General features: G+C 54.3%; 4 protein-coding genes and 2 long non-coding RNA genes across 24 annotated transcripts in view; 3 read left to right on the forward strand and 3 right to left on the reverse strand.

Annotated features, from left to right (window-relative positions):
- The window catches only part of Slc6a9 (solute carrier family 6 (neurotransmitter transporter, glycine), member 9), a 34,048-nt gene extending 28,581 nt beyond the window's left edge, over window positions 1-5,467 (forward strand). For 3 of the 6 annotated variants that reach the window (NM_001369016.1, NM_001355175.2, NM_001369017.1), the window contains 7 exons: window positions 75-178; window positions 567-804; window positions 916-1,050; window positions 1,160-1,259; window positions 1,358-1,458; window positions 3,921-4,091; window positions 4,210-5,466. In NM_001369016.1, coding sequence (NP_001355945.1) covers window positions 75-178; window positions 567-804; window positions 916-1,050; window positions 1,160-1,259; window positions 1,358-1,458; window positions 3,921-4,091; window positions 4,210-4,404 — 1,044 coding nt within the window. In that variant the 3' untranslated portion in view covers window positions 4,405-5,466. Of the gene's footprint in view, window positions 1-74; window positions 179-566; window positions 805-915; window positions 1,051-1,159; window positions 1,260-1,357; window positions 1,459-3,920; window positions 4,092-4,209 lie in introns of all 6 variants that reach the window. The other 3 variants (XR_867807.3, NM_008135.4, XM_030253212.1) reach the window with 2 other exon arrangements.
- Window positions 5,417-8,823, reverse strand: Ccdc24 (coiled-coil domain containing 24). 4 transcript variants are annotated; one of them, XM_030253636.1, is made up of 8 exons: window positions 8,557-8,823; window positions 8,151-8,314; window positions 7,909-8,022; window positions 7,226-7,351; window positions 6,678-6,732; window positions 6,268-6,337; window positions 6,072-6,150; window positions 5,417-5,990 (listed from the first exon to the last, which is right to left on the reverse strand). In XM_030253636.1, the coding sequence occupies exons 1-8, from the start codon at window positions 8,689-8,691 to the stop codon at window positions 5,786-5,788; spliced, it is 948 nt and encodes a 315-aa protein (XP_030109496.1). In that variant the 5' UTR covers window positions 8,692-8,823; the 3' UTR covers window positions 5,417-5,785. The 4 variants fall into 4 exon arrangements, with proteins under 4 accessions (XP_030109496.1, NP_001030048.1, XP_006503271.1 ...); NM_001034876.1 differs by having other exon boundaries at window positions 5,422-5,990; window positions 8,151-8,342; window positions 8,557-8,632; XM_006503208.2 differs by lacking the exon at window positions 8,151-8,314 and having other exon boundaries at window positions 5,422-5,990.
- A 338-nt stretch (window positions 8,824-9,161) lies between these two features.
- On the reverse strand, window positions 9,162-19,681 carry B4galt2 (UDP-Gal:betaGlcNAc beta 1,4- galactosyltransferase, polypeptide 2). Of its 9 annotated transcripts, none has more exons than NR_045570.1 (9): window positions 19,264-19,638; window positions 17,938-17,979; window positions 17,477-17,832; window positions 17,030-17,265; window positions 13,945-13,999; window positions 13,601-13,791; window positions 13,259-13,381; window positions 13,042-13,146; window positions 9,162-10,165 (listed from the first exon to the last, which is right to left on the reverse strand). NR_045570.1 is itself a non-coding variant. In NM_017377.5 (8 exons), exons 3-8 carry the CDS (start codon window positions 17,778-17,780, stop codon window positions 10,015-10,017), a joined length of 1,110 nt encoding a protein of 369 aa, NP_059073.1. In that variant the 5' UTR covers window positions 17,781-17,832; window positions 17,938-17,979; window positions 19,264-19,638; the 3' UTR covers window positions 9,162-10,014. The 9 variants fall into 9 exon arrangements, 6 of the variants coding, with proteins under 6 accessions (NP_059073.1, NP_001240310.1, XP_030109533.1 ...); XR_003954984.1 differs by lacking the exon at window positions 13,945-13,999 and adding an exon at window positions 10,655-10,799 and having other exon boundaries at window positions 9,176-10,165; window positions 19,264-19,681; XR_867887.2 differs by lacking the exon at window positions 13,945-13,999 and adding an exon at window positions 10,556-10,799 and having other exon boundaries at window positions 10,154-10,165; window positions 19,264-19,681.
- Window positions 10,683-15,526, forward strand: Gm40233. The gene is made up of 2 exons (XR_868043.3): window positions 10,683-10,775; window positions 14,238-15,526. It is a non-coding gene; the product is annotated as a predicted gene, 40233 (long non-coding RNA).
- Window positions 19,682-19,711: 30 nt separating the features above from the next.
- On the forward strand, window positions 19,712-24,453 carry Gm12841 (predicted gene 12841). The gene is made up of 4 exons (NR_168719.1): window positions 19,712-19,877; window positions 21,915-22,050; window positions 23,468-23,630; window positions 24,249-24,453. It is a non-coding gene; the product is annotated as a predicted gene 12841 (long non-coding RNA).
- Atp6v0b (ATPase, H+ transporting, lysosomal V0 subunit B) lies at window positions 20,492-23,495 on the reverse strand. 3 transcript variants are annotated; one of them, XM_030253095.1, is made up of 8 exons: window positions 23,332-23,495; window positions 22,752-22,856; window positions 22,438-22,521; window positions 22,230-22,307; window positions 21,966-22,035; window positions 21,791-21,842; window positions 21,266-21,456; window positions 20,492-20,803 (listed from the first exon to the last, which is right to left on the reverse strand). In XM_030253095.1, the coding sequence occupies exons 3-8, from the start codon at window positions 22,494-22,496 to the stop codon at window positions 20,777-20,779; spliced, it is 477 nt and encodes a 158-aa protein (XP_030108955.1). In that variant the 5' UTR covers window positions 22,497-22,521; window positions 22,752-22,856; window positions 23,332-23,495; the 3' UTR covers window positions 20,492-20,776. The 3 variants fall into 3 exon arrangements, with proteins under 3 accessions (XP_030108955.1, NP_291095.1, XP_030108954.1); NM_033617.3 differs by having other exon boundaries at window positions 22,752-22,800; window positions 23,332-23,491; XM_030253094.1 differs by having other exon boundaries at window positions 22,752-22,800; window positions 22,905-23,473.
- Window positions 24,454-24,783: the final 330 nt, after the last annotated feature.

Consider the following 24,783-nt stretch of genomic DNA (forward strand, 5'->3'; position numbering starts at 1 on the left):
TTGATCCCCAAAGGGACCAAGGCGGGTGCATCTAACATCTGCCTGCAGTGGCTCACTGGCCATCCTTTCTGCAGGTCTGGGGGGATGCAGCCTCTCAGATCTTCTATTCCCTGGGCTGTGCATGGGGTGGCCTCATCACCATGGCGTCCTACAACAAATTTCACAACAACTGCTACCGGTGAGTGAGCACCCCCCGCCCCCTGCTCCCTCAGCCTGGAGGCTTCCCGTCTTCCCATCCTCTCCCCAGCCTGACCCTGGATCCACAGGGCCATTGGGCTCCAGTGCAGCTGGCTGCCTCCCAGTGACCTCCTGCACCCATGACCTTGAAGTCTTGAGGATCTTGTATCTCCAGTGTGAAAGTAGAAGGCAAAGCACCAGCCAAAGAGGGGGAATGGGGTAGATGAAGGGTCAGGAACCCTGGACTCGACTTTAAAAGGCCCAGATAGACAAGGAGTTAGGGTTACCTTTCTTTTTAGAATATCTAATCCCTGTGTCTTCCCCTGGCCTAAATTGAGGAAAGGGAAGCAAGCTGGGTCTCCTAAACTGTCCCGTTTTCCCTCCCTCAGGGACAGCGTCATTATCAGTATCACCAACTGTGCTACCAGCGTCTACGCCGGCTTCGTCATCTTCTCCATCCTGGGCTTCATGGCCAATCACCTGGGTGTGGATGTGTCTCGGGTGGCAGACCATGGGCCTGGGCTAGCTTTTGTCGCTTACCCTGAGGCTCTCACGCTGCTTCCCATCTCTCCACTCTGGTCCTTATTGTTTTTCTTCATGCTCATCTTGCTGGGGCTGGGTACTCAGGTATGGGGTGTGTGTATGTGTGTGTGTGTGTGTGTGTGTGTGTGTGTGTGTGTTTTGAGGGAGTGGTCTGGGACAAAACGCGGGCCCTTATTCTGATAGCCGTGGCTGTAGTTCTGCCTCCTAGAGACCCTGGTCACTGCCATTGTGGATGAGGTAGGGAATGAGTGGATTCTGCAGAAGAAGACCTACGTGACCTTGGGCGTCGCTGTGGCTGGCTTCTTGCTGGGCATCCCCCTTACCAGCCAGGTAAGAATGGAGATGTGGGGGTGAGGCGGGGCTGCAATCGCCAGGCACTTGGGAATGGATGAGTAGCCTAGTCTGTGGAACCCTGGCTTACCTGCCCACTGGCCCACAGGCAGGCATCTACTGGCTGCTGCTGATGGACAACTATGCAGCCAGCTTCTCCTTGGTTGTCATCTCCTGTATCATGTGTGTATCCATCATGTACATCTATGGTGAGTGCTACCCTTCCGTGGACTCGAGTGTCCGTCTCGGACTGGCCCACTCTGTTCTCCTGAGCTGCTGACAATATCTCCCACCCCTGTCTCTCCAGGGCACCGTAACTACTTCCAGGACATCCAGATGATGCTAGGATTTCCCCCGCCTCTCTTCTTCCAGATCTGTTGGCGCTTTGTTTCTCCGGCTATCATCTTTGTAAGTTCCTGGGGGGGGGGGGCTCCCAGGTAGCTCTAGCTTTGGGCATCTAAGAAGGCCAGATAGTCAGATGCATGCACACTCAGAGAGGTGCCAGGTCCTGGCCATGGGTTAGGAAGTGGATCTTGAGCCCTCTGTTTGACTGAAGCCAGTAACATATGCTCAGAGCTGCAATGTCAGGGACACAGCCTCACTCCATGCCATTACTGCCCAGTTGCCTCCAAGGGGCCTCGGGAGTCATTGGGATCAGTGTGGCTTCTGTCTACTTTACTGTTCACACCTAGGCCCCATGGAGGCTGCCCCTAAGCAGGGAGACACATGGGAATGTGGCAGCATTTCTCCACAGCCCCAGGACCTGTGGGTACAGGGCTAGGAGTCAGGTTGACTCTGTGATGGGACTAAGCCCTCAAAGGCTGGGAAGTTGAATGGCCTTGAAGGGAGCACCCCCATTTCTTTGAACATCAAGCATCAGGGGAATGTATCAGAGCACACTGCACTGCTGATAGGATTCCCTGCAAGGCCGGTCCTTCCTCCACCCTGTTCACATGTTAACTTGAGCAACACTCTCTGGATCATCAATTCTCCCCACTCTAAGGCACAGGGATGTTAAATAAGCCCACCCCACACTTAATAAGGGGCAAGAAACCTGCTGCAGGCCTGTGGGCTAACCCAGGCGCATTTTGCTGCTTCTGTTTGAAGTGGGAGGTGGGGCTAATGGCCTAATCATCACTATATGAGAAAAGAGGGTCAGAGGGCTCACTCAATGGCAGGGCAGTGTCCAGAGCTACCTGTGTCTTGCTCAGTTCTCCGAATTGTGGAAAGCGCTAGACCAGACTTCCACACTGGCTCATATTTCTGAAAAGAGGTCCCTGGAGGACCGAGGCCTCCACCGCATGGGGTGTGGGATGTTCCTGGGCCTGGCACAGACAACAGTTCTGGCCACAGGCCCAGCATTGAAACAGGAGGAGCGGAAGTCTCCTTTCAAGGCTGAGAGGGCAGAGAGGGCGGGAACCACTGCCCAGCGCCATGCCTTCTGGGGGCGTGGCATTGGCCCAGAACCAGGACGCTCTCTGAGGGCTGGGGAGCTGCACTTTGGTACCTGAGTTTACCCACCAAGGGCCTTCCCTGGGTTCTGTGGATTGTCTAGGCAGAGAGATTGAATCAGGCAGTGTCCAAAAGCTGGGTTGGAGTTACATTAAGATGAGGAATTCAGGCCGGGCAGACATATTTCTCTTCGGAGCTTTATGTGCCTGTGACAGCTCTTCTTGACAAACCCCTTCCTTCCTTCATAACTGCAGTGAAAAAATTCCTCACATACATCAGGCTTTGTTAAGCCAGGTGCGGTGGCGCTCGCATTTAATCTCAGCCTTGGGGAGGCAAGCCATTGTCTGAATTTGAGGCCAGCTTGGTCTACATAGGGAGTTTTAGGTTAGCTAGGGTGACACAAGTGAGACCCTGTCCTGAAAAAAAAAAAAAAAAAACAAAAGCAAACACACACACACACACTCACTCCACTAGGTTAGTAAAGATGTCACACACATATGGTGCCCTAGGTTCAGTGTGGGGAAGGTCAGAGGAACTTAAGCTCCGGGATGCCCCTAAATGCTGACAGGCATGGCGAGTCCTTTCTACAGGTCCTCTGGTGTGGCCTGTGAGCCACCTGGCCAAGTCTCCTGTTTCTTTTAGATCTTTAGCTCTCCTCTTTCCAGAGAGGTATGTGTCTGCTACTGGACACAGCATCTGTAGCCCCTGGGCACCCTCCAAGCTGTCACAACAAGCTGGCTTGTTATCACAGCCACAGTGAGGCAAGACTTTACGTAGCTTGCTCCTCGGCCCCCTTCCTGATCTGAGCATCTCCCGGTACAAATCAGCTCAAATAGATAAATGAGATTGTGCAAGACCTCAGACCCACAGTCAGTGCGGTAACCTCAAGTGTCAGGCCATGCAGAACAGGAAGCCGAGTGATTTTGAGTTAAACAGATGGGAGGTGCCATGGAGAAGCCTTTTAGGAGGCAGAAAATCCAGAAAGGCTTCCTGAAAGAGGTGGCACTGGCTCAGGGCTTGACAGGAATGCCGAGGATGGGTCTGTAGAATGAACAGAGGCGGCTAAGACGGTCTGGATGTGGTGAACGCCTAGGGCAGGGAGATGGGACCAGCAAATCACAGGCCATCAGGCAGAGCTGAAGCCTACGGCTAGGAAATCATCCTTAGCTCTACTGCCTAGAGAGGACGGCTGCTTTTCAAGGTGGCAGCCGCTTACTTGTTCTCTGCCAGTTCAGGACTCTGGCAAAAACCGTGTCTTCATGCCCAGCCCCTCCCTGGGGTCCAACTTCTTTCACGAAGGTGTTGACAGTTGCCTATGCCCCGAGCCACACCACCTTTTGCTGACCTAGGAGGAGGGCCAGCCTGGGGTCCAGGAGGGGCGCTACTCCGCCTCACATCATCCTCTCTACCCTCTCTAGTTCATTCTCATCTTCACGGTGATCCAGTACCGGCCAATCACCTACAACCACTACCAGTACCCAGGCTGGGCTGTGGCCATCGGCTTCCTCATGGCTTTGTCGTCTGTCATCTGCATCCCACTGTACGCGCTGTTCCAGCTCTGCCGCACAGATGGGGACACACTTCTTCAGGTGAGGAGTGAAGATGGACTGAACGGGGACGCTGGACGGGACGGGCAGGCGAAGTGGAAACACTTCGAGCATAAGGGTTCTCTTCTGACACGCTTTTCACTGCGCCCCCTGCCTGCAGCGTTTGAAAAATGCCACAAAGCCAAGCAGAGACTGGGGCCCCGCTCTCCTGGAGCACCGGACTGGGCGCTACGCTCCCACTACAACCCCCTCTCCCGAAGACGGGTTTGAGGTCCAGCCACTGCACCCGGACAAGGCCCAGATTCCCATCGTGGGCAGTAACGGCTCCAGCCGCTTCCAGGACTCCCGGATATGAGCGCAATTGTTGCAAGGGGAGAAACCCCACCCAACCCTTGCTCCCACCACGGAGACTGGGAGGCGGACAGGTGGAGGCCTGCCCCATCACACCCTGTCTGGGATGGCTGCTGTCACCTTGACCACCACTGCTCATGTCCCCAGTGTTTACACATCCTTTGGATGCCAAGACAGCAGCTGGGGGTGGGAAAGCGATGGGGGAATTGGGGGGAGCGGGCATGGGGAAGCAGTGTCCAAAGCACTTTGGAGGAGGCCTGCCAGGCTTCCTATGGCCTCTGATACCCTCATGCTCTGCCCTGAGCTGTTTCACTATGGGATAAGAGGTTCTGTGTCCACATCCCACCGGTTCCCCTCAGCCTCGTGACCAGTGTTCCTGACCCCAGAACAGACCCTAGCCTCTGCCCAGGAAAATCTGTATCTTCCTCCTCCAGACAAGGTGAGGGCCCCGGGGCTGTACAGTGTTACTTGTTGGACTGCACCACTCAGCCCTGTTTATTTGTGTAATTATTTTTTTTTAAATTGTATTACCTGTGGTTGCCATCCCCTGCCCCAGCCTTGGGTCCAGTGTGTCTTCCAGGCCTGCCTGCACCTCACTTGGCTGCTCCAGGGTCTCTATCCTTTGTTCCAACCCTGGTTGTCAGGCCCAGCCAGCAAAGGCCCACGACCCAGCAGCCTGCCCAAAGCACTTGTTTATGGAGGGAAAGAAGGGGACTTCTCTGTAGGAAGCTTGAGCCCAGAGCCCTGGGGAAGGGGACCCTGTTCCACATTCCCTTGCCCACCCTCCACCAGGTCGGAGGCCCAGTCTTCCCAGACGTGCTAACCCCATTCAATGTGCCAAATGGCCTCAGTCCATGTGCCCGTCCCCCCTCTGCAGTCAGAGCACCTTCTCCCAAGACCCGCAGTCCGTTTGTCCGTCCTCTGTGCCCTCTGCAGTGACAGCCCTGGCCAAGCCACTTCTAATCCTCTGTAGCAATAACGGTGTGCCGCCCGCCGCTGCCCAGTGTGTGCAGAACTAGGGTTTTAAAGTCCGTAGGTTTTAATGAAATTTCTATTCCTGTCTCTGAGCTGCTGATGTGCTTTGTCTGGGTCCCTAGGGGACGAAAGTCAAGCTGGGATGGGAACCTCTGTCCTCCAAGGCTCTGTGGAGGCTTGTGCAGAGGAGAAGGGGCCAAAGGCTTTGATGGTTAGAACAGGTGTCCTGCCACTCAGTTCTAGATAGCACTGACCTGACAAGGGGTGGGGCTGGGACCAGACCAACACACAGCTGGGGGAGGGAGGGAGAAACATGTGAGCGCATCTGAGAATGAAGCAGAAATGGAGCTGTGGCAGCTGGAGGCAACAACAGATGGGCGAGTCTCAGCAGAAGCCTGTTTTGTGACCCTTCAGGTCGGTGCCTGGGATGCTGCACTGGAAACTGATGTGGAAGTTGTCTCTTTGCGATAGCTGTACCGAAGTTGCCGTCCCCAGCGGCGGGTGCTTGTCTGTCCTTGAGGGTGGGGGCAGCGCTCCGAAGGAGGTGTAGGCATGTAGCCATGGAGACAAGGGAAGGGTCTAAGGCTGGGAATGGATGACCTCAAAGGCTTCTGCCTGCACAGGATGGGTAGATGTGAGGTGGTCATGATCTGAGCTGCACTCTACATGGCCCACCCTGTGTCTGTCTTGGTGTACCTGTGCTTGGCAGCGGTACAGGAAGGCCCCAGAGAGACCTGTAGCTCCCGTTCCATGGCCGCCTTCTGATCCTTAATCTCTGTGGAAGGGCACAGCTGATAGCACCTGGTTCTTCTAGAGTATTTACAGTAGTATGTACAGTATGAGGCAAAGGGAGGGGACTGGGTACCTCCAGGGGCTCGCCTGGGGACCTTACCTCCCAGGGTAGGCATTTGGGTGTCCTTAGAGGGCTGGCAAGCCTGCATCTGCTCCATTTCCAGACAGTGCTGTGGAGAGAGCTGTTTCAGTGGCCCTGCCTGAAGTTAGAGACCAAGAGCCTGAATATGGGGCTCAGGAATAAGACCATGAAGCCACTTGGCCTATCAATCATGATATCATATCCTACGGAAAGCCAAGCTTAGTAAGATAGCAGCTAGGCATGCTCTCAGACTTAGGTGAAAGGATGCAGGAGACCTAGGGCTATCAAGTGGACTAGTCTAGGACTGCCAATCATGGCCTGATAGGAGAAATGGGCATAAGACAACCTTGATATGCACATACATATAGACACACAAACATGGTCCCTGCTAATCAGAGAAGCTGGGGAAGGCCAAGGGCTGTGCTCACCTGCAGGTCAGAGATCTCGTTCTGCAACATGTGACACTCTTCCTCCAGAAGGCTTCTAGACAGGAGCACAAACAGCCAGAGCCAGTGAGGCAGGACCTACCCAGCTGAACCCACTGCATGGCCCCACCCTCCAGAACCTCCAGAGCCAAGACAGCTCCTCCATCCTCAGGCACATTGCCCTTGGGGTGCTGCCTTCCAGCCCCCACTGTTCCCAGTTACTTCAGTCTTGCACCCCCACAAGCACTACCTTTTCTACCCTGGCACTGGACCTGTGGCTCATCCAATAGCCCCATATTACAGCCTGCTTATAACCCTCCCTTGGCTCCCCTTGTGCCAGGCTGAAATCCTAGGGCCCTGACCCCTCTTGGTTCCTGTAATTGGCTACTTGCTAGTTTTGTAGCAGTCCCACTAACTGCCCAACACACACACACACACACACAGAGTCTACCAACCTGGCACACTACCCCTTTCTGGCAGTCCCAGCCCCTTAATTTCCACTCCTGTCTTCTTGCCCCCAATCTATACACTCAGGTGCCCTGAAGCCTCACCTCAGGTGTCTGACAACTTGGTCAATATTAGACACATTCAGTTGGTCCTTGATGACAGTGAGGTCCCTGGGACAGGTGCTGACAGGTGAGGTTACCATCACCCTCTCTGTGTTGTTCATTCCAGCCCTTCAGGGAACAAATGCCACTTCTAGAGCCTTTTGTTTTTCTCAGGCAGGCCACCTAACAGTGCAAACAATAGCCCCAGAGCCCTGGCTTGCACCTGGTAGTTCTGCCACCTTCACTGTGTGACCTCAGGGAAATTGTCCTTTTGAGTGTTCATTCTGTCACCTGAAAAGCTGGGGACAATGCTCAGCTTATAGGATTGTGGGAGGATTTGAATAAGAAACTGGCACAGTATACTTGTGCACATGAGGACATTAATCCCTCTCTGTCCCCAGCTGAGCATGTCATTTGTCACCTCCTCCCAGCTCTTCCTGTACCTCCAGCCCAAGCCTTTGGTCTCATCTGCTAGGCCTGAAAATAACTGTTCACTGGACATGGCCTCCTGTTCTCCCTCCAGCCCCTGCCTACAAAACTCTCCATTTTATCTGCTTGGAAAACTACTCCCTTCCGCCAGGCTGGGCAGGTGTCCCCTTAAGGACTTCAGCCTTTATGTGCCGAGCCCTATCACAAGTGGCTATAACAGTGTCCAGCCCCAGTTGGGCAGAGTCTTCTGTTTTTACCTGGGCTCATCAGCTCTCATCGGGAGTTCCTGTTGTGTTGAGTCACACCTGGTATCCTCTAAGGCAAAGCGAAGGACCCTGGGACTATACTGGGCCCACATCTGGGTCTGGTCCCTGAAAGCATGTGCATGAAGGGACCTGAGGACCTCCTTTCAGGAAACACCAGGAAAGGTCACCCTGGCTCTTTATCAGGGGCAGCCCATCTGGTGTCCCGGCAAGGAGGCCATGGCTGAGAATCCCACCTGCCCTCACTGATAGCCTTAAGGCGGAGGCCTTGGAGTAACTGTCGGAGTTCTTGGCGAATGAGGTCCCTCAAGAGGGGGGGTGGTGCCAGTAGGGAGGGAGGGTCAGAGTTGGAAACTTGAGAAGACTGGATCTCTTGGAGCAGCGCCTTTAGCATCGCCACCTGTAAGGAGAGCTGGGGTACCTTGCCACTGGGGCAGAGGGGACGGGTTTAATGTGTGTTGGTTGAGGGTTGCCAAGGGATGGGAGGAGCTAAACAGAGAGCAAGGGCAGGCAGTGAGAACAAGGTGTTGGGGGGGGGGGGGGCGGTATCACCAAATAGGGTTAGGGACCTGGTGGTGGTAGGAAATCACTAGAGTTGTGATCACTAGGAATGTGGCCCACCCCCACCCACCGGACTCCCACCTCCTCTCGCAACTCCAGACTCAGGTCCACTGCTGCCTCCCCCAGAATCCTCTTCACTTCAGGCCGCTCCGGGAGTGGAACATGCTCCTCCACCAGCTCCCACAGTGCTGGGGAGTCCCCGGGCATGGCCTGCATGGGTCGCGGCCTCCTGATCAGATCTACAGGCCCGGAGGTCAGAGTGCTAGATTTCCTGGGAGACCGATGGTTGCTCTGGACCAGAGCCACGCCCACCAAGCCCTTCCGGCTGACATCGATACCCCGCCCCTTTCTGCCAAAGTCCCCACACCAGAATTGTGCTGTCTTTTGGTGGCCTACTATGAGCAGACCCTTCAGGGTGTGGGGTCCTTGCCTCTTCTGGGGGAAGCCTGGCTGTGGGAATCGGCCCTTAGCCCCTCCCCTCCTAAGAGTCGGTCACCTGGGAAACCATCCGTGCCCTGGGATCAGCCCTCGAAAGAGGCCCTGCCCCTGCCCGCAGTGGCTAAGCACCCTGTGCTTATCCCAGGGCACCTTTCTGCCTCTGAGGGAGAAGAGCTGAGAAATCTGGCCCCACTGGTCCGCTATTTCCTTATCCCTACTAGTTTGAAAGCAGTGTCAAGATAAAACTTTCTCCCTGTAACAGTGGAAGTGGCAGGGCTAGGAAATTTATTAAGTTACTAGAAGACCCTAGCCAGGTCACCTCCCACAACACAAACTAGCTTCGGGAATCCAGATCCCGTTCACAGACAGACAAGGGGGCTGCTCCGTTAACGTTTTTTACTAAAGCACCCACACAAGTTTCTGTGCAACATATAAACAGAGCAGGCCCTGGGGCTCCTGCCTCCTCTCTAAGGGAGGGAGGCCAGATCCATTGACTGATCCAGGCCCCACCTGTCCCTCATGCAAAGGTCAACCCCATGGTCCCAGGAAACAACACAGCACCCCTTCTGGTCCCCTCCTGGGGGTGCTCCTCAGTAGGTGGCTCACCAAAGCTTGCCCCCTACAATGTTGAATGAAAAAGGTTTCCCCTCCCCTGGAAGCATGAGGGGTCTCCAGATCTGAGGAATTCCCCCCTGGAAGAGACACTGCCCCCTAGTCAAACCTCCCACCTTTTCAGGCCCTAGGGGACTCGAGGGGAGTGGGGAAATTGAGGCACAGAGAGGTGGAGTGACCTAGCCCAGGCCACTCCGCGAGGCAGTGCAGGGGCTGGCCCAACCCTAAAAGTGAGGAGGTTTGGGCTGGGAAAAGTAGGACAGGAAGAGGGGTTGACCCCAGAGAGGGCCATAAGTGGGGCTTGCCCAAACGCCCCTCAAAGTGAATGCTGGAACTTCTAGGTGCAGCTGTCTATTAGACTCAGAAAACAGCTCACAGTCACAGTCTTGGGGACAACCCTTAGAGCAGCTGTCAGCCAGGCTGGAGGTCAGGCCTCTGGCAGGCAGCCTTCCATACTAGAAAAGCATGGAGGGCCTTGGTCCGTTAGTGTCAGCCTTGAGTGAGCCACGACATGGGCTGTCCAATGTCCACTGTGATGTTGGTGAAGAGCGGTTGCCGAGACACTTCCAAGACTCGGTACCGCACGGATCCAATGCCGTCCCACTTCATGCTCATCTTTGTGTTTTGAATCTTATTAAACCTAGAAAAGGAGACGAGTTCAGATCAAGGCTAACAGTCTCTGCTCAATCCTGAATCTCTATGGCAAAGGCCCGGGCCATCCTCTCCCTTCAGGGACAACTCGCCAGAAGCCCATTGCTCTTATATTTGCTCTCAAAATAAAGACCGCAGCCCCTTCAGTCAGAAAGCTTAACAACAACCTCTCCCTCACAGGTCTCTCCATTCAGACCTCCTCCCCCCACTGTATGTATGTATGCATGTATGTATGTATGCATGTATGTACGTACGTACGTACGTTTGTTTTTATTATGGGGGACATGAGTGGAGGTCAAAAGGGTGAAGCTGGGCCTTTCCTTCTACCTTTGCATGGGTTCTGGGGACTCCAGGCTTCCCTGTGAGCGCCTCTACTCACTGGACTCTCTTGCTGGCTCGTCTGTAGTATTTGAGGCATCCCACATGTACCCCCAGGGCAGTCTCTGTCCCCTGAGAGACATATCATCTTCCCTCTAACCCTTGCCATCTTGTTTCTCTTTCATCAGTCACTCTTTCCATCTTCATTCCGGATGCCAGACTGCACTCTGAGCAACAGGGACACAGCCGTGTCCAGGACATGCAAGGCCCTTCCTCTCATGGTGAGTCTGCTTCACTAAGGGAGACTAGGCAAAAGAAACATCAGAGTGCTGCATTACCAAGTGACTACCTTGGGAGAAGGATGTGACACTAAGCTGAAGGCAGAGGGGAGAGCATTTCATGCAGAGGTCAAAACAGGCTAGCCTGCTGGTTAGAGCACGTGAGGGCGGGACTCTGTAAGTCATAACGAGTAGTTCGTATTCTGTGAGCAAGAAGACAGAGAATCTTAACCCAGTTTCAGCAGAAGGGTGGGATGGCAAGGGGGAGGCAGGAAACCCCTTGCAGTCACCAGGGCAAGATCAGGGAGACCAGGCTAAGGTAAAGGTGAAGAAAGGGGCGAGCAGACGGGCGCAAACGCTTTATGGGTGGTCCTGACATGGCTTGATGATCTCAACCTGTAGGGCTGGGGAAAGAATCCTAATTTTTGTTTTGTTTTTCAAGACAGGGTTTCTCTGTGTGGCCTTGGATATCCTAGAACTCTCTCTCTGTGTAGGCCAGGCTGACCTTTAACTCATAGAGATTTGCCTGACTCCACCTCCCTGCCAGTTTGACTATGACTCTGCGGCATTAAAGGCATGCACCACCACTACCTGGCCCTTGCCTTAAGTTTGAGGCAAAACATTAGAACCACCATCATACTTCCTTAGTCTCAAAATTTCATGCAGTCAAGCCATATCCACACCCAAGCAGACATCACTAATTGATGACTGAATGGGACCATGGGTCCTGGCTTTATCTGCCTGACATTCCTTCCCTGCTGACGGGTTTCACCTAAACCACTTGCTTTTCCATTGGCTCCCTGGACTCCTGGGCGGGGGTTGGGGGGGGCATGCTTCTGAATTCCAACCCCATCAGTCTATAACCCATCTCTCCACTCCTAGAGTCTGAGGTTAGAGCAGAAAGTCAGGGCACAGACATAAGTCTCCCCTGCCAGAGTCCCTCTAGTTTTATGAATTTAGGCTTGGTCAAGGTTCCTCCTAGGTCCACACAGCAGCTAGGTCATTCCTTCCTCTTTCTTGAGCACAGAAAATAAGACCACCAAACAAACTCTGTCTCGTTTCTGTTAAGGGACTTTCTAAGACCCTCAAAGCCCTCTGGGAAAAAAGTTAAAAGCCCCCTGGTACTCAGCTACACAGCACTAAAGCCCCTGCCATCGCTCCCAGCCTTCAGATGTTTAAGAACCAAGTAGCTTTAAGATTTCAGAATATGGCAGGCATGCTCAGAATCAGCTCTTACACAGACAAGTTCCTTCATCCACTCTGGTCTTCTCCATCAGCCTGGCAACACAGCACTGGTAAACGTATATGCCCGAGGGAACTGAGGCAGATCTCAGTGAAGGGGTAACTTTTCCAGTTCCCACGACCTCACTCATCTCTCTGCCAGGAAATTACCTGTTCTCATGACCTAGGACATAACTATTTTCCTTGCCTAGTGTGAGCCTCATGAGGGTCGGGAGGACAGGAACTCGGTGTGACTGCAGAAGGCTTGGCACCACTCACAGATGCATCTGGAGGCTCAAGGAGTCTGCTTAGATTTCCCATGCCTGCCAGGCCTTTCCCAGCCGGTCATGAATACCTAATGTGGGTATCTCAACCCACACAGGAGCTGGGGGGCTGGAGAGATGGCTCAGTGGGTAAGAGCACAGGCTGCTCTTTCAGAGGTTCTGAGTTCAATTCCCAGCAACCGCATGGTGGCTCACAACCATCTGTAATGTGATCTGATGCCCTCTTCTGGTGTGCGTGAAGACAGTGTACTCATATATACTCATATATATATATATATATATATATATATCTTTAAAAAAAAACGAGTTAGCTGCTCTGATCTCAGAGGCGTTGGCACTGTCTCAATCCTCCCTCCCCACACTTCCTCTATTTGGCACACCTTTGTTGGGTTCCTAGGATCTATGGCTAGCACCCACTATCATCTTGTCTGCTCTGACAGGGCCCATATAAGCAGGGGTCATGCATAGCACCCCAGTGGTGTCTTCGAGAGCACTGACGGAAATGTGCCTAAGCAATTACAACACAAGCTGGAATCTAAACTCTAGTCACCTCTACGAACCAGGCCAGGGGTGCCAGGAGTCACCTTTAGAGGTCAGGGGTCAGGAACATCTGGGTCATTTCTAGGAATCAGCTGCCTCTGGAAAGTACTCCTCAGGAGTCAAGGATGCTCAGAGGCCTCCTCTATGGGGTCAGAGATCAAAGGCATTTGGGATACTGGGAGGTGACGTCTAGGGGTCAGGGGCACCTGGGGTGCTGGGGTCACCTCTGAGGGTTGGGCTCGTTATGTTTGTCCCGGTCGTGCTTGATCATGCGGTAGCGGCCAATCCGGACATCCGGGCGTGAGATCTTCATCCCAGTCAGGGAGATCCTAGGATGGGAGACAGGCAGACTGAGGAGGCACGGGGAAGGGGAAGGAACCCCATCCAGTCTGTGCCTCCTCACTCCCTGACCAGCCTGCTCTCTGCCCCACCTCTACTAACCGGTTGAAGATGTCATCATCCTCGCCACCCCAGCCCCAGTACTCGTTGGGAAAGCCATTGATCCTCAGAAACTGGGCCTTGCTCAGGCCCGACACACCTCCAAAGTAGCTAGCATAGGGCAACCTATGACACAAGAGAGCAGGTGTTAGGGTTGCAAGGAGATTCAAGATGCAGGATCATAGATGGTGTGTAGGGACCATGTGTAACAAGGACCCAGGGAGGTAGTGCATACATAGAAGGATCTGAACCAGGGGCCAAAGGCTAGGAGGAGACTGAGGCTGGGACTCAGGGCTTGGGTGAAGTGGGGGTGGGTAGGTCTGAGTCTCACTAAGAGAGTCTCACCGGAAGCCAAACTTGTCCATGGCGATGGCAAAGTGGCGGGGCTGGTCACCACAACGGTACAGATTGCGGTCATCCATAGGGACCAGGTCCACATCACTGAAGATGAAGCAGTCATAGGCAGCATCCTCCTTCAGTGCCTCTAGGAAGCCCACGTTGAGCAGCTTGGCTCGGTTGAAGGTCTCCTCGCCATGCTGGCGAATGGGTGGACGGACACAGATTTGCTCTGGGGCCCTGACCGGCAAGTACCTACCATTTCAGCTTCCCTCGTGATTCCAGGGGCCCACACAATTGTCCCCCACCTCCACAACTCCCTCAGATTCTCAGGAATAAGCCTAGCTTCTCACCTGACAACCCCCATTCACAGTCTGGCTCCAGTCTCCTCTTGGATGTCTTAAGAATCTATGGCCCAACCACATTAAGTTGCTTAGGCACCAAAGGACATGCTGGACTTTTTGATTACCAGGCACTGGGGTTGATTAGCACGTCCCCCTAGCTAGAAAGCTCGTGCCTGGAAGGGGGCTGACTTCCAAACACACCTCCAGGCCCCATTTTCACCCGTGTCTACTGAACCACTATTTAGAGAGCTACATTCATTCATTCATTCAAAGACACCCTGCGACTTTTTCCTTTGTACCAGGTGTGCCTCCTGTGTGCCAGTGGAAAGTCTAGGGACAAGGAGTCCTGGTTTCTCTTCCTACTGAGCCTACAGCTGTGATGTGAGACAAACAAGGAATGCCCTAAGTGTCCGGAGCTGAAGTAGCTCCCCTGGCCCGAGTTGATTCACTTCCAACTCCCTGGGCAGCCCCGGAGACAACGCAGGAATGTGTTAAATGATCTTGTCTTCCCAACAAAAAGACAAGCACCAGGCTATCAGCAGACACATCTCTGTGAGTTCAGGACCCACAGAGACAGGACTGCAGGGGCTCTGGTCATGCAGGCCCAGGCAGCTCTGGACAAAGAGGGGAAAGCTGACAAGAACTGGCCTCTTGGCTTCTGCTACAACCTTCGCTAAAAGAAGCACGTGCAGCAGGCATCTGTGAGTGGGCCCCTCCCGGCCCCGGGCGAGCCTGAGAGGCGGGAGCGGTTTCATCTGAGCAGTGAACTGAACTACACCTGCTCCCTGAGCGCCACCAGCCCTGGCTGATTTACCATCATCCTTCCAGCCTCACTCTAAAGGCCGGGAGCCCTGGGTCTTTCCCACACACCTCATAAATAAGCTCATTTCGCTCTCTGGAGGTAAAACAACAACAACAACAAAACAAACAAAACCTAAAAACACACACAAAAACAAAACAGCCTCCTTCCAGACATCACCCTACCTTTTGTCATTCCTCCTCAGCAGAGATTTTTTTTAAAGAGTTGTCTCTAATTAGCTATTTTGTCAAATCTGATTCCTTCTTCTTCAACCCACTGCAATCTGCTTCCGCCCCCACCATGCCCCTGAAATGGCTCTCACTAGGCCCACCGTGTTGCTAAATCCACTGGACATCCTTGGTCCACATCCCTCTGACTCCCCCACAGAGCTCACACACAGCTGCCACACTTCCTTCCTGCCTGCCTGCTGGCCTTCCAGGGTATCCACTCCCGAGGGGCTCCTGACACTCTGCGGGTCCACCTCCTGGGCCTCGGTAGCCACTTTCATTTCTCCATCAAAACCTTCAACTGCCCCCACCCCAATATTCCATGCTCTGCAGGTACGTCAGGTGTCGTGGATTTTAAGAAATTCCTAGCTTGGTGAGATGGCTCAGCAGGTACAGTAATTCTCGGCATGAGCCTGAAGACCTGGGTTTGATGCCCGGCCCGCCACGAAGTTGTCCTCTGACCTTCACATGTAATCACAACAACATATGCAGGTTACCCCTACTTCAAAACAATGTTTGAAGTGTTCTGTGGTGGTATGTGTGTAAACAAAACAAACAATGATAAGAAGCAATCTCTAAATTATGCGCTAATGAGATAGCTCAGTTGATAAAGCATTCGCTGCCTAAGCCTGACCACTTGATCCAGGAACCTCAACCCCAAACCCATATAAATCAGGGAAGGAGAGAGCCCACAAAGTCCTCTCACCTCCGTATGCATGCCATGGCTTGAGTTCCCACACGCATGCGCAGTACACACACACACACACACACAAGCACCTACACATAGTCCATAATAAAAATTGTATAATAAAGAAACGTCTACACACCATTGTTTCCAGACCCCTCCTCTCCTTCAGAGACGTCTAGTCTGACTCCCTGCAAACTGTCCTACCTCTACCTCCCGCAGGCGCGTATTAATCCAGACAAGAGAGCATCCCCAGCCACGCTCCTCCATATTTGGCCTACCTTCTCTGGTCCCCGTCCCACTCACAGGTGTGGCCACGAACACAGCAAACAGCCAAGACTGAACCCTTCCTTTGTTTCCACAACTCTCTCCTCTCTCACAGTGATGTCTCCCTATAAACTGCCTCACCCGAGCTCCTTCACCCGCTCTGTCTGGCTGCTGTAATCCCTTCCTAATTGGTCACACTGCTTCTCGGCAACCCCTCCCTCCATTCTTCACGTGTAGCCACAACAACATAGACAGGTTACCCCTACTTCAAACAATGGTGCCCCACAAGCTCAGGCTAGACTTCAACTGTCAAGCACACTTTTCAAGCTTTCCTTGATGTGGCCTTCCCCAGTTCCCCCAGCTAACCTTTGCTACCCAGCCTGAATGTTGAACTCCACCCCTCAGCCAATAGTTCCTATACACAAGAGATCAGTTCTCTTCCTAAGCTCTGGTCTTCTAGGCTCCTCTTCCTAGAAGGTTCACCTCCTTCTCTTCCTCCCCTTACTGCCTGCTCATCTCTCCTAAGTGCAGGGCTGAAGCAGGCTTCTGTGTTCCCACTCCAATTACAACTGTATCCCTTCCTCCTGAGTTCTCCAGGAGCAGGGAAGGTACGCATCAGGTCTTCTCTGAGACCCGATGCCTGCTCTAGGCAGGGCTTAGATGCTTAAGAAACCTGAGGGTCCAGGCTGCCTGTGTCTTTCAGAGTCTAACTCTCCCTCTCTTCAAGACCCTTGCCAGTGCCTCCCAGTTGGTACATACTAGACCTCCACCACCTTTGTCTTAACATCTCTTTTCTCTCTATTTTACAGTGACATTCCAAAGAGGTGACAAAACAAGCCATGTACACACTGCAATGGCACATGCCAACATTTATATGTTCATATCCCTTCCACACACATGACCTTCCTGTGTTCATGACAAACATGCACTCTTCATATCTATGTAGACTCACACAACCATGAACAGGCAAGGAACCACAGCTTTCTCCAGCCCTGAGTATCCACCAACAGGCACGAGGGTGTGCATCCCACGTCCACATCCCTGAGCAGGCACATCCACAGGTGCACGTGAGCTCCTTGATGGCTACTGCACAGCTAACGGCTGCAGACCACGCACCTGGTTGATGACATAGACACCGTAGCGCAGCCGCTGCCGCCTCAACATGGGGTGCAGATAGTGGAGCCAATAGCGTAGGTGGTGCTCCCGGTGTCTAAAGGGGATGATGACTGCCACCGTTTGGGCTGGGGTGCAGTCGGGTGGAGAATAGCGGCCGCCCAGGAGCACGCCTGGATTTTCCCTCTGCACCCGTTCCAGAGGCATGGGTGAGGTGAATTCGATGACCACTCGGCCCACTGCAGACAGGACAGTGTCAAGAGTCAGGGTCTTTGCCAGAATCCAGGGACACTAGCCACCTGGGAGTGGGCAACAGAGCCCCAGGAATTGCCCTCTTTCAATAGACCTGGAGCCTTGGTGTCCCACGGTTCAGCACTCCACTTCCCTAGTCACATGGGTCAGGTCCTCTTCCCACCCCTACAATAGGTAGGCCCCTCTCTGCAGGCTCACCAAGACCAGGCGGCACGTCAGGACAGGGCGGAATGACTGGAGCTGTGGGACCAGGCCTGGCACTGGGCACTTCAGGCAGCCCGGAGCTAGCGGCAGTGGCGTTGGGCCGAGAGCAGTTGGTACTGCTGCTGGCTGCAGGGTAGAGGGCATGGGCTGGGCTTCGGGTACTGAAGCGGCTGAAAAAGGCCAGGTGCTGGGCATAGACGTCAAAGTAGAGGATGACGGCCACAAGGAAGTGCAGCAGGCAGAGAAGGAGCACAGCCTTGCAGACCCGCTCCAGCGTCCCCCCCAGCAGTCTGCTCATCCCGCAAGTGGCCAATGGCCCGCCCAATGGGCCCAAGCATCCGGCTGACAGCCTGAACAGAGGGAGAGAGAGATCCCACAGGTCAGACTAGGACAGGTGATGAGCCCCACCTGCTTCCGACTTGGCTGCTCATTCCCAGCTCCTTATCCATACTTACCTTTCATACACCTTGACACTCACGGGCTTGTTTGTGTTCTACCTGCAAACACACCAACAGGCGCTGGCAACTCAGTATCTGCTATCCTAGGCACACCCCAGCACTCAAACCACCTAACCACACACATAAACCCTCACCGTACAACTCCGTGCACGCATACCCACAACAGTACAGACAGGGGAATTTGATTACCCAGGACTGTACCTCGGCACCAAACCACTTTTATCCACAGGCTCCACCTGTGGCCCAGGGACCAGCAACATCACAGGACAGAATCCTCAACACAGGACACATGGTTTAGAGAATGGATCACTTACTGAGTGCCCATCACGTAAGGAATTCTTTATACTATGACTTCATTTAGTCCTTCCGAGGGCCATGAAGGGAAGTCACTTAGACCCATGGCCAGTTTGAGCACTCAGGTCCCAACAGCAAGCAGGCCTAGCCAACTAGGACCAGGCTGAGAAGGAGCCTTCAGCACTCAAGAGTGCCCTCCACCCAAAAAGGAGAGATGTTTAAACAGGTCCTTCCCACTGGAACAAGGGGCAAGAGCATACCCCGTGGGGCAAGCAATAGAGAGCCCCTCACCTAAGATTTCAGGCTAGCTAGCTAGCTCTGGAGCCTGATTAGCAAAGCTAGTTCTGATTCCTGAAATGGGGTACACTTGGACCCTAGAGGAGTAAAGTTCATACACTGGCAGAGGTGGTGGGGGCTGGGGGTGCCCTTGCTCGAACCAGGTCTCCCCTGTAGTTCCAAAAGGTCAAAAAATACTTCTGGCCATGCTCCTGAGAGCAGAATATCTCAAACAGTCACAAAATCACATAGACTGCTTTAGTACCAGCAGTCGGCATCCACACTCAAGGGACACACAGAGACCTACATATAGAGCTAGACACACTTGGGGTGACAGTAACATACGGAGCCACATATATCAACAAACCGCGGCTCGGACTTATACAAGCGTAGCCATACACCCAGACCCACGTGCAAGTATTCCCAACCCCTCCCTCCAGGGCAGGGGCTCTGGGTCAGGCTAGCCACCAAACTGAGGGGTGCGTCTGGGCGGGGCTGGGAGGCTGAACACGTGGCACCTCGGGACGGGGGAGGCAGTAGGACAGGTGGGTGTGGAGCCCTGGGGAGGGGTGCATGCAGTGGGGGATGTGGAAGTGGGGCCGGGGCCGAGCGCCTCTGCGAGACACAAGGCCGGGGCGAGCGAGGACAATGAGGGAGGCCGGATGGGGGCGGACGCCGGAGCCCAGGAGGCTAGCGGGATGGGGGTAGGGTGGGGTGCAGCCAGGCCGGGGGCAGCGCCGGTGCCTCGCTCACCGGGTCCTGGGCTGGGATCTGTGACGGCGCGCGGGCGGCCCCCTAGCCGGGCCGGGTCTGGAATGTCGGGGCCCTGGGTGGGGGGCCGCGCGCGCCCTCCTCTCTCGCAGCGCTCGGGGCTCAGCAGGGGGCGCCGCTCCAGCTCGGGTAGGGATCCCGGCTCCAGCAGCTGTGGACGGCTCTGTCCCCCATGGCCCGGCCCCACCGCCCGGTCAGCGGTCCCCGAGGCTCCGGGGCCACCTCCCGCCGCCGCCGCGGGCCATGGAGCCGAGCCGCCCCGGGAGGCAGGGCGGGGCCCGGCAGACCCACGGACCGGCGGACCGACGGACCACTGCGCTGCCGCCTCCCTCCCGCGCTACGGCTCCTCGGAGGGGCAGGCCAGGCCGGCGCGCCCGCGCGCGCGCCCCCGCGGCCCCCGCCTCCAGTGCGCCCGCACGCGCCGCGCGCCGCTCCGCCGCCCGCCCCTGCCGTTGGCCCTGCGCGGCCCAGCCAGCGGGGAGGTGCGTTTGCGGATGCCTGAGACCCAGGAAGGACGCAGGAATCCATCAGGTTCCTCCATCAGCTTGCTTTAGGGATGGGAAGAGACCAGGAGCCGGATGGCTAAGGCCCTTCAGGTATTTGGGACGGGGTCTGGATAGTGGGCAATTCAGAGGGTTAGGGCCTTGCCAACTCTTTCCTGGGAGCATGAGTCAAGGTCAGCCAACCAGGGCTGCCTGCTGGGTAAGACCCCTAAAGGTGTTGACTGAAAAGGACTTATTAGGTAAAAGCAGGTTGGGTAAGATTTAGGGTGGTGTTGGAATCAAGAATTGTATAGGAATAGGCGGAGCTGAACAAGGCCCTAGGAACTAAGACCATAGAAGAGGTTTCTGGAAGGGTTAGGTGTTCATACTGGACTATCAAATGTAAAACACTGTTCTCCAGGAAAATCCAGGTGCGGGGAGTTTCAGGAGTATAGCGACAGAGAGGAGAATTAGCTGTAGTGAGTTTGGGTCTAGTGCACAGGGGTCCAAAGACATAGGGCTAGGAGGATCTCAGAGCCCAGACTCTTCAATGAAGAGGTGCCAGCATTACAGCCAGCCTAGCACCCTGATCTGCCACCCAGGAGCCAGCAAGGTCCAGAGCAGAGATGATGTGTAGACAGAAAGTTACAGGAGGTTGGAGTGAGTGAACAGGTCCTCCCCTTCCTTTGTGAAAGGTGTCGCAAGGGGCCAACAGAAGCCTCACTGACTGGGACAAATACCAAGTTTATTTCACAAACACTAGGAAGATGGGCTGGATGGGGGTTGAGGGGGGCACAGGTGCACAGCTGTACACAGTCACCATCAGCAGCCCACTCCCCACACTGGGGTTCAGTCTGGACTGCAATGCCTCCAGAGTCAACAGGCAGCAAGAGGTGAGTGCAGGGGAGACCCTGAACACCAAGCCCCAGAAAGGCTGAGGGACACAGCTCCAGCTGTCCCAGGAAAACCAGCAATAAATAACAGTAGGGCACGGCCCCACCCATACAGGTCATCTAGTCACCCATCTTCACTCTGGAGGTCTGCAAAGGAAAAACAGGACAAATCAGGCAGGGACAGTGACCAGTGACAAGACCAGAACCAGCAGGCCAGTGGGTGGACAGACGGACAGACACACTATGACAGACAAACAGACATGGACAGTAACAAAGGAGCTCAGCTGTACAACAGAGAAGACAAGTCCCATGGACAGTGTTAGTGTCGCCAAGAGTCAGCCCAGTCAAGCACCCAAGTCACAAACTCACACACTGGAAAATATGAATTTAGACATGCTAGTCTACTGACAAGTGTGTCATACATACAGAACACAGACCCTGAGAGACAGAAACTCCACAAAGACATTTTCAGAGGCAGCCGAGGAAAGAGATGCTAATGGAGAGACTTAGGAAAGATGCGTGCATCTAGAGCAGGAGACAAAGGGGGACCAAGAGATGGGAAGGGGAAAAAAGGGAGGCACTTCTGTTCCTCTCTAGGGGGACTCGCACCTGAAGGATTGCAACAATGACCCCAAAGAGGCCAATGGCACTGCCAAAGATCTCCACGATGAGAATTTTTACAAAGAGGCTGGGGTTCTGTGCATCCGCCAGGGCGGCCCCACTGCCCACGATGCCCACGCAGACTCCACAGAACAGGTTGGACAGACCGACTGTGAGGCCAGCCCCAAACATGGAGTAACCTGGAGGATAAGAAGTAGCTCGTGAGGTGGAGGCAAGCAGGAGAGGAATGGTCCAGTGTGGGCTAGCAGGGCCAGTCCCACCCCAACTCTGCAGAGCTGAGACTCTCAGCTATGGAGCCAGGAAGCAGGAGTAAGTGTGTAAGGCCCAGGTGTGTACGTGTGGTAGAAGCAAGTGTGTAAGGCCCAGGCGTGTATGTGTGGTAGGGTGTCTGTCTCACTATGTCATTATGTAGTGCTGGCTGGCCTCTTAACTCACTTGGTGCTACCCCCGTCCCAGGACTGGGGTTAAAGGCCCAGAGCACCATGCCGAGTGAGCTCTATGTTACCCACTTACCTGCATGGTAGTTTCGATGGCCAATGGCCTTGGGCTCCGTAGCACTGAAAGGCTGTGAGGGGCAGAATAAGTCCTCAGAAGGCATTCCTTAATGCACCTACCTTTTCTTCCCTCCGATCTTTAGGGAAAGCATAGGCATTTCAATGGATACCCGTCCCCGCTGGTTTTCCCTTACCTCAGCCATGTTGCTGATGACAATTGCCATGATGATGCCATAGATGGCCACCGCTTCACAGAAGATAATACTGGCAACAGTGATGGTAAATGGTGGGGGAGGGGGAGGGAAACTCTTTAAGAAGGAAATCAGCCATTTCTGCAGAAAATCCCCAGCCAACTTTCCCTGACTCACATACACGCTACGATGAGACGGGTCACAAGCCAGCATGTCACCCGACCCCCATCGCAGCTAGTTTTGACATGCAGAAGCCTTTACACTTACCTAACCAAGTTCTTGGTTTTGATTCTGGGGGCTTTCACCCCACCCCCAATAATGGATGAGCCGGTTATATAGATTCCCCTGGTGAAGGGTAAGAAACTGATTAAAGGAGCCCAAGGAGTTGCTGTCCCCAGGATGATTAAGAACCCAGTGATGATTCCACCTGCCACGACTTGGCACCTCCCACTCGTCCCGCCACTCCAACACTCACCAGGCTGCTCCAACCACAGACAGAGAAATTGCTAGGCCAATGCCCAGATTCGACCACATGAAGGGGGAAGTTTCCGTCAGGAACCTGGTGTGGAAACAGGGAAGAAAGCTATTGAGCTATGGACAGGAAAGGGCAGGAGTGGGGAGGCCACACAAAACTCAGTGTCCACCCAGCTCCAGCCCACCAGTCCCAGACGTTGCATCTCTAGATTTTCTATTTCCCAAAGGTCCGTGTGTCTGAAGAGCTGGGCTGGGGCTCAGACCAAAGCAGGGAGAAGAGGCTCCTAGGAGAATCCTCTCCATGCCCTCCCTTACCATGCCACATCAAAGCGAAAGCCCAGGTCAAAGATGGTGTAGCAGATTCCTGAAGCAATGAGGAAAGGAGTTAAAGGGTTGCTCTTTCGAGACACAGTCCCCAACCTAGGAAAAAAAAAAAACTGCCCAACTGTCAAACTGTCAGCCACCTACATCTAGACAAGCGAAGAGTCCCGGAGCGAAACAGCACCTCCACCCAGGCCTCCATTTTTTTTTTTTTTTCGGCCACTCCCTAGGTAACCCGTCTTAATGACACCAAGCCCCTTCACGGGCCGGAGGGAACGGGCGCTGCGTCCAGGCCGCGCCAGATCCTGCCGGCCCAATCGCTGTTTACCCAACAAGCTGTGAATGGGTGGGGGAGGGCAAGGAGGAAAAAGGGGAAGCGGGGCGCCCAAATATGCGGCTCGCGGAGAGGAGGTCAGGAACCTGGCGTCGCGACCCTGGAATAGCCGGTGTGACTCTCGCAGCCCAGGGCCGGCCTCCTCCGTCGCGGGAGGGCACCGCGCGGGGCCGGCTCCGGCTGCCACCTGCCCCCCGCCCCAACCAGCAGGCCACCTTGGGCCGCCTGGGCCCCGCTCACCCACAACGACCATGCAGGCCCAGAAGGCCACAAAGATCCCGAGGTAGAGCAACTCCAGCCCCGTCATGGCAGCGGCGACGGCAGGGGTCGGATCGGTGGGACCTGAGCTAAACCGCGTCCACCGTCCGCCCCGCAGTCTGTCGGCCCGCCCCGCAGCGCCACCTGACCGGCGCACGTGATGCGCCGACCCCACGTGACCCCCGCGCACAGTGGCTGGCTGCCTGAGGCCGGGCCCTGGTAGACGTCATGCCGCGGAGCACTGTGGTGGTTGTAGTTTCGTCGGACGTTCTCCGTGACAGGTACTGGCTCTCCACCTGCGCTGCTGGTTCCCTAACTTCCCACCGGACTCCCAGTTTACTCACCAATCACTGCAGATCCTTCCGGTCTGTTCTAGTCCTGCCTAGTTCCTTCTGCTTGAAGCAGGATTTCGCGGTGCCTAGCTAATGCCTGCTGTTCATCGGAGGTCATTCTAGGTTGTCTTTTCCAACCCAGAGGTAGGGTGGAATGCCAGACGCGAACGCCCACGATGTCCAGGTGATCTTATAAGGCCATGCCATTCTCCTGTTCAAATTCCCTGTGGATCCTATTTCACTCGCGACAGAATGATCCATAGGATCCTAAAGTATGCAAAGCAGGCACTGTAACAGAGCTAAGCTCCAGGTCCCTAATAGACTACCCACCCTATCAGACGCAGCCCGCCCTTGCATCTGCCCCTCTCTCTTGCTTCCAGACTTTGCTCTCCTTCAAGCCCTTCCTTACCCATTCTGTTTAATATTCCAACCCCAATCTCCCTTTAACCAGTCCCCTTTCTTTTCCAGATTTGTGTTTTCCCATAATTGTTATCCCTTGATATAATTTTCCTCTGGTTCTTATCTCTGGTTGATATAGTACATTTTGTTTCTGACCACTCTCCCTAGGGGGCCGAAGCACCATGGTTCATGTTGGACTCACTACTGTTTCTAGCGCCTGACATACAGGGGAGTTCTCATAACATGCACACAGAATACATGATGGATGCTCATTTTAACCCAGTCCCCATGTCAGTTACAGCTCTGCCTTTACCATTAGCCTGTGTACTACATGATCTGGATGGTGCCAATATAAGATTCTTTTGCTAATGTGGACAATAAGTAAATTTTGTTTTCTTCTGGGATCCAATACACAAACACACACACACACTGGGAAACCCTAGGACCAACTCTCTGGTTTTTGTTTTGTTTTTTGAGACAGGATTTCTCTGTATAGCCCTAGCTGTCCTGGAACTCACTTTGTAGACCAGGTTGGCCTCGAACTCAGAAATGTGCCTGCCTCTGCCTCCCAAGTGCTGAGATTAAAGGCGTGCACCACCACTGCCCGGCCCATAAAACCAACTCTCTACCAAGGACAAGCACTCTATCAAGATATACCCCAACAACTCTACTTTGATTGAAGCACCCACCATGTTGACTGAGT

Source organism: Mus musculus, chromosome 4 (genome assembly GCF_000001635.26).
Source record: "Mus musculus strain C57BL/6J chromosome 4, GRCm38.p6 C57BL/6J".
Classification (NCBI taxonomy): domain Eukaryota; kingdom Metazoa; phylum Chordata; class Mammalia; order Rodentia; family Muridae; genus Mus; species Mus musculus.

What these genes read in the sequence shown, in the direction of transcription:
- Ccdc24 (XM_030253636.1), bottom strand. Translation starts at nt 8,691, where the DNA reads ATGCAGGCCATGCCCGGGGACTCCCCAGCACTGTGGGAGCTGGTGGAG. An exon ending in GTCTGGAGTTGCGAGAGGAG is followed by an intron (nt 8,315 to 8,556) that starts GTGGGAGTCCGG and finishes CTCTCCTTACAG; the next exon opens with GTGGCGATGCTAAAGGCGCT. An exon ending in CCAAATGCCTACCCTGGGAG is followed by an intron (nt 6,151 to 6,267) that starts GTAAGGTCCCCA and finishes GCCCTTCCACAG; the next exon opens with AGATTAAGGATCAGAAGGCG.
- B4galt2 (NM_017377.5), bottom strand. Translation starts at nt 17,780, where the DNA reads ATGAGCAGACTGCTGGGGGGGACGCTGGAGCGGGTCTGCAAGGCTGTG. An exon ending in TGACGTGCCGCCTGGTCTTG is followed by an intron (nt 17,266 to 17,476) that starts GTGAGCCTGCAG and finishes TCCTGTCTGCAG; the next exon opens with TGGGCCGAGTGGTCATCGAA. An exon ending in GTGTCTATGTCATCAACCAG is followed by an intron (nt 13,792 to 17,029) that starts GTGCGTGGTCTG and finishes CCCATTCGCCAG; the next exon opens with CATGGCGAGGAGACCTTCAA.
- Atp6v0b (NM_033617.3), bottom strand. Translation starts at nt 23,398, where the DNA reads ATGACGGGGCTGGAGTTGCTCTACCTCGGGATCTTTGTGGCCTTCTGG. An exon ending in TTTCGCTTTGATGTGGCATG is followed by an intron (nt 22,522 to 22,751) that starts GTAAGGGAGGGC and finishes TTTCCACACCAG; the next exon opens with GTTCCTGACGGAAACTTCCC. An exon ending in AAAACCAAGAACTTGGTTAG is followed by an intron (nt 22,036 to 22,229) that starts GTAAGTGTAAAG and finishes CACTGTTGCCAG; the next exon opens with TATTATCTTCTGTGAAGCGG.